This window comes from Hipposideros armiger, unplaced genomic scaffold (assembly GCF_001890085.2).
Source record: "Hipposideros armiger isolate ML-2016 unplaced genomic scaffold, ASM189008v1 scaffold_859, whole genome shotgun sequence".
Lineage (NCBI taxonomy): Eukaryota > Metazoa > Chordata > Mammalia > Chiroptera > Hipposideridae > Hipposideros > Hipposideros armiger.
The window spans coordinates 362,216-368,242 of record NW_017732209.1 but is presented as its reverse complement, the minus strand read 5'-3'; the positions used below and the strand labels follow the sequence as shown (position 1 = coordinate 368,242).

Genomic DNA, 6,027 nt, shown 5'->3' with positions numbered 1-6,027 from the left:
CACGGCAGCCCAGCTCCAGGTTGAGCTGTTGTTCAGCATCTTAGCTGTGGAGGGCAGTGTCACTGGCCCTCATATGTGGGATCCGAACCGGGACCCTCTGGCGTCCCAAGCCAGCTCTTAACCATTGCGCCACTCGGCCGGCCCTGCGTTGTATTTTAATAGGATCCATTTGGCAATCATAGGGTGAGGATGGATGCAGGGAGGAGGCGACCACAGTGGTCCAGGTGAGAGGCGAATGGGGAGGAGAGGTCAGATTCCGGAGAAATTTTTTCCCCTAACTCTTCTTAAAATTTCAAATCCATAGAAAAGTTGAAAGAAAGAATGGTGTAGTCTTCGGTTACAAACCCTTTATCACCTATCACTTTATTAGCCTTCAACAAATTTTCTATGTCTTTGCTCTTGTATATGTATGCATGTATGTATGTATACACATATTTTTCCCATGAACAATTTGAAAATACGTTGTGGACTGACACATCACTCCTAAATATTTCAGCCTGTATCACCTAAGAACAAAGACTTTCTGTATAGCACAGTGCCAATGTTATACCTGAGAATTTTAACATTGATAACTATAATCATATTCTGATTCCTCCAATTGTCCCCCAAATGCCCTTTTCACTGTTTACTACTATTATTATTTTTAGTCTAGGGTCTGCTCAAAGATTATGCACTGCCTTTGATTATCATGCCTCTTTAGAGTATCCTTTAACCTATAACAGGGCTTGGTAATCTGGCCCCCTGCCTATCTTTGTAAATAAAGTTTTATTGGAATACAGCCACATGCATCTGTTTGCATATTGTGTGTGGCTGCACAGTTAGGTTTGTATGACCCACAAATCTAAAATGTTTATTCTATGGCCCTTTATGGAAAATGTTTGCTGACCTTGCTCTTTCTTGTTTTTCCTGACATTGTCATTTAGAAAGAGTCCAAGCCAATTGTCCCTTAGAGTGTCGCACAATCTGGAGTTTTCTGATCATTTCCTCTGATTGGATTCACGTTGAGCATCTTTGGCAGGAACACCACATACGTGATGGTGTGTCCTAAGGACATCACCTCAGGGGGCTCCTGATGTCTGTTGCTTCCGTCATTTGTGATGGTAACTTGGATCTCTTGGTTAAGGTGGTGACCACTAACAGAACCTTTCCTTTTCCCCTTAGTAATGAATAACCAGTAGATTTGTGTGGAAGGTAGAGCTGGCAGGATTTCCTGTGGATTGGGTGTGACATGGCAGACTGGAGGAGGGGCAGGTTGCACAGAAAGGACCAGGAGCTCAGTCTGGGGCAGGCTTAGTTGGAGATGCTATTAGATATTAGAGTGCAATGACTTTAATCTTGACTCTTCTATTATATTGTTATTATCTTCATCTGCTAATTTCCCTTTGCTTTGCCAACCCCACCCTCACCCCCAGCCTGAGCGATTAGAATTTCCCAGAGCCAGTAGGAGCTTTGTCTTCTCCTGGGTCAGCCCTCCTGAGCTGACTAACACATCCAGCATCACTACCTTTCGCTGGGCTTCTTTAGGCTCAGCAGGGTAGGCCCGGCTGTCTGTGTTCTCACAGGATAGGCTGGAATGGTAGATGTATCTGCCTGAGGAAAGGACAGTAAATGCCGGAAGCATAACTCATTGATAATGCACTGTGTTGCGGAGGCAAGGATCTTTTTAAACAAAGATTTCTGGGGGAGGAAAAAATAAAAGAGGTTGGTGATGCCAGGCAGGTTGAGGCCACTCTTGCAAAGTGCACTGCTGACATTTCCCAGGGAGCTGTGGGATGTCTCTGGGCAGTGGGAAGATTGCAATTTATTTNAGCTCTTAACCATCGCGCCACTCGGCCGGCCCTTCTTAGTATATAATTTATAATATCTGGATTCACACACGCCAATGCCATAATTACAGATGGAGAAATAGAGGTCAATCGGTTCCTGGGACTTGACAAAGGATGGTCAGGGAGTCAGAATGGATACCAACGAAAGCCCAGGGTCCCTTGACTCCATGTCCTGAAAGTTTGTCTCATCCTACACACCACTCCTCTGCTCCTGTCTTCTCTCTTAGAATCTCTCAATTACCCATCAGCACTCCACCATCCAGGAATTTCTCTCAACCCCTTCCTGACTTTTGTTTATATGATTTTGTTCCCTGCTGGGTAAGGGAGGACAGCCTGAGACATGTCCTTAAACTCCTTCCTGAGCCAGCTCCCTGGGGACCCTCGCCCCTCAATGGAGGAAGTAGGACTGCTTGAGAACGGGTATGGTTTTATTTGCCAAGATGATGGGCTATCAACCTCTGCTGCTGAGGGACCTTGTACCAGCGCCCTGCTCCTCTCTGGGCCTGTTTGTCAGTTACTTGGGAAAGAGTTCAATTAGCTACTTCTGGAGAGGAAATGCACCCTCACGCTAGAGGTAGCAATAACAATGATAATACCTGTATAGAAATAGGAGCTGTTTATTGAGTGCTTACTATGTGACTCGCACCCTTCTAAGCACTTAACATAGTTCACTATGTTTTTCCATTCAAGATTCTTATGCAAGCCTCACAAGCAACCCAATTAGGTAAGTGCTATTAAGAGTCACATTTTGTAGACAAGAATACCGATGCCCAGAGAGGTTAAGTCACTCGCCTAATATCACACAGCAAGTAAATGACGTAACTGGGATCCCAAATCAGGTCTGTATGACTACATTGCCAGTTTTCTCTTAATCCCGGTGAGAGTTCTAACCGGCGGAGGTAGGCGTATTTGGGATTCATTAGCCCAAATAGCCTAATTAGGACTAAGTAAGTGCCTCATTTGGGCGGAGAGGCCACCTAAATACGTAACGTCTCCAAAGAGCGCAGTGACACTAGCTGAAGCAGGCGTGGGAACCATTCACGATCCCGCAAGCAGCCGTTTAACGGAACCGCCCTCTGACTGCCTCTCTTCCGTGGTATATTTGCATATTCAGCGAACGGACGACGGGACGTCAGCGTCGACGTGGTGGCGTCAGGGAACGCCCCTGCAGTCCCCCCCCCGAACGTATGCACGTACGCGCGCACGCACGGCGACGAGTGGGCGGGGGAGGAGAGAGAGAGAGAGATTGGAGGCGCCCCGCCCAGTCCTCAGGGTTGCCCGTGCACCGTGCGACCGCCAAGATGGTGGTGGGCGCGTTCCCTATGGCGAAGCTGCTATACTTGGGAATCCGGCAGGTCAGCAAGCCGCTTGCCAACCGTATTAAGGAGGCCGCCCGGCGAAGCGAGTTCTTCAAGACCTACGTCTGCCTACCGCCGGCTCAGCGTGAGTCTGACCCCACGTCCCTCCAACCTTTCCATTCTCCAACCCCTCTCAGGTGGTTGCTCAGGGGAGGGACATCTGTTTACGACCAATCACAGCCCGAACCGGCATGTCTTGCAGCCAATAGGGAGAGTTCCTGGGGGTATGATAGCCCAGTTGTAAGGGCGGGCGTGAGTAAGGACGGGCAGCTGTTGAAAATACCAGCCAATAGAGGAAAAGAGCGCGTGGAGACTGAGGTCTAGGCGAACCAATAGTTTGGGGGACGAGAGTAATTTGGGCGGAGCATTCCAGGGCCTAGCGGAGGAGGGACCAGACGGGGTCATTTGCCAGGCCATCCTTAGGCGCCTTGGTTTCTGAAACGCCACCCAGTGCTTCAGTTTTCCTCCTGTTCTGGGAGGTGAGAGGTGCTTGTATAGCACCCGTTTAGGACGTCGGTTTGCCCCAGTTACACTCCGGGAAATAGGCCTGGGTCAGAAGCGTGGCTTGAAGCGAAGCTGGGGTCTGGGGACGTGGCCTGGGAATCTGGCAAAAGGGTAATTTTAGCCAGAGTGGACACTCATTCATGTATTCATTAACCCACTGATACTCCGTGTTTGTTCATTCATTCAGTAGACAGGCTGTGCTGGCTTCTTGCTGGGTACTGGGAGACACACTTATGACTCTTTATTGGCAACCCACAGTGGTCAGGGTGGTGGGAACTTCGGAGCTCACAGAGGCCACCTGACACAGAGGCATAGTGCCAGGAAATCTAGAGGAGGGCAGCTCGAACTGAGATCACAAGGGCATAGTAAACAGTCAAAATATGAGCTGCTTTAAAAAGACAAACGATGTGCTATAGGCCTGTAGGAGCATAGGATAAGGAAATTTAGCATAATTTCCTGGGCCACCATTCATCCATCCATTCATCCATCCATCCATTACTTCATTTAGCTAGTATTTTCAGAGCATTCGCTCTGTGCCTGGCCTTGTGCCGGGCCGTGTGGTGAAACAGCAGGGATCAAGCTAGTCTAGTCTGTGCCCTCAAGGAGCTCACAGTTCAGTGGGACAGACCCATCCTGCAAGAGTGGCTACTCAGAGTGGGCAGAGCCGGGATGGGAGAGTCCATCGGATGCCTGACCTGGTTTAGGGTTCAGGTAGGGCTTCTTGGCAGAGGACACCTTTGAGCTGGAACCTGAAGGGTGAGGAGAACCTTACCAAACAACACGATGGAGGTGAGGATGACATTGAGGGAGAGGGAGGAACATGTGCACAAGCCAAATGGTTCAGGGGAGCATACCTTTTTTCCCTTATAAATTTGGGTGTTTAAAGTTTGCTTTCCAGGGCCTACAATTCTTAGTCCGTTAGTATTTGGTGGGTCCTCTGCCAGAGCTGCAGATCTTAGGTTGGAAAAATGTTCGGTTGCACAGTTACCAATTGCTTTCGTATCAGCTAGCTTATTTAACTCTCACACTATTTTGTACCCATGTCAGAGGGGGAAAGACTTCCCCTGGTTTATAGAAGAGAAACTGCAGGCCTTGAAAGCAGGAGTGAATTGCTGAGGTCACGCACGAGTGTGTGCCAGAGGCAGGATTTAAATCCTGTATTGTGGATTTCCAGAGCTGGTTTCTGTGTCCTGCCACTGCCTTTCTCCCAAACACTGTGATATGTCTTAGCATTGTGATTTAGAAAGTGGCTGGAGTTAGACTGACATGGGTTCCAGTCTGGGCCCCACCTCTTCCCAGTTGGGTAGCTTTGGGCAGGTCACTTAACCCCTCTGAGCTTCAGCTTCTTTTTCCTAAAGTGCACTCACTTTGTGCCAGGCAGTGTGCTAAGCACTTCACAGGACTTCTAACATCAAATCCTCACAAATTATTATGAGATAGATAATTTTGTTATTCCCATTTTGTGTACTATATACTATACATGCACTTATATTATGAATGATACTTATGTTATGAGGAGTAAGTGGATATACAATATTAAGTCAGTGGTTGGCACTGAGTTGTGGCTATTGTGTAGATGTTGTAAATACAGCAGAGAAGAAAAGGCAAAAATTCTTGTCCTCAGGGACATTACATTCTGGGGGAGCTGTGAGAAAGCCAGACAAACAAAATCAATAGTTAAAAAATATGAAGTATATAAGATAGCAATAACCGCCCTGGAGAAAACATCAGGGATCCAGGAGTATTGGGAGGCAGGTTGTAAGCTTAAACAGGATTATCAGGGAGACCTCACTGAAAGTACGAGAAGGAGAGGAGGGACCAAGCAGTACAGGTATCTGGGGGAAGAACATTCTAGCCCACAGATCCTGCACATGCAAAGGCCCTGAGGTGAGAGTGTGCCTGTCATGTTTGAAAAACAGTGAGCTGAGAGACTAGTGGAGACTGAGGGCAGAGGAGAAACTGGTGGTGATGGAAAAGGGGGACATGCAGGGCCGATGGGCCACCACAAATGCTTTTGCTTTACTGAGTAGATGGGACTCACTGGAGGGCCTGAGCAGAGGAGGGATAGGATCTGCGTTGTATTTTTTTTTAAAGGTTTTTTTTTTTTTTTTAATTGGGGAATTGGGGGAAGGGGAACAGACAAGTTGCTGTCATTTTGTTCTTCAGTCTAGTTGTGGAGTAAGTTGCTTCACTGGCCCAAGTTGGCACCATCATTGTGCTCTTCCCAGGTGAGGCAGACCAGTCGCTGGCTTCTGGACAGCCACTCATTGCGGCCACTCACTGCGGCTGCCGGCCGCTCATGCTGGCTGCTGGCTACACATGGTAGCCCATGGCAACCC

General features: G+C 48.1%; 1 protein-coding gene across 1 annotated transcript in view; it reads left to right on the top strand.

Moving 5' to 3' along the window:
• Window positions 1–3,011: 3,011 nt before the first annotated feature.
• The window catches only part of LOC109374745 (optic atrophy 3 protein-like), a 44,609-nt gene continuing 41,593 nt past the window's right edge, over window positions 3,012–6,027 (top strand). Inside the window, exon 1 of the mRNA XM_019629535.1 lies at window positions 3,012–3,269. Within this exon, the coding sequence (XP_019485080.1) occupies window positions 3,014–3,269 (256 nt within the window). The 5' untranslated portion in view covers window positions 3,012–3,013. The remainder of the gene's footprint in view (window positions 3,270–6,027) is intronic.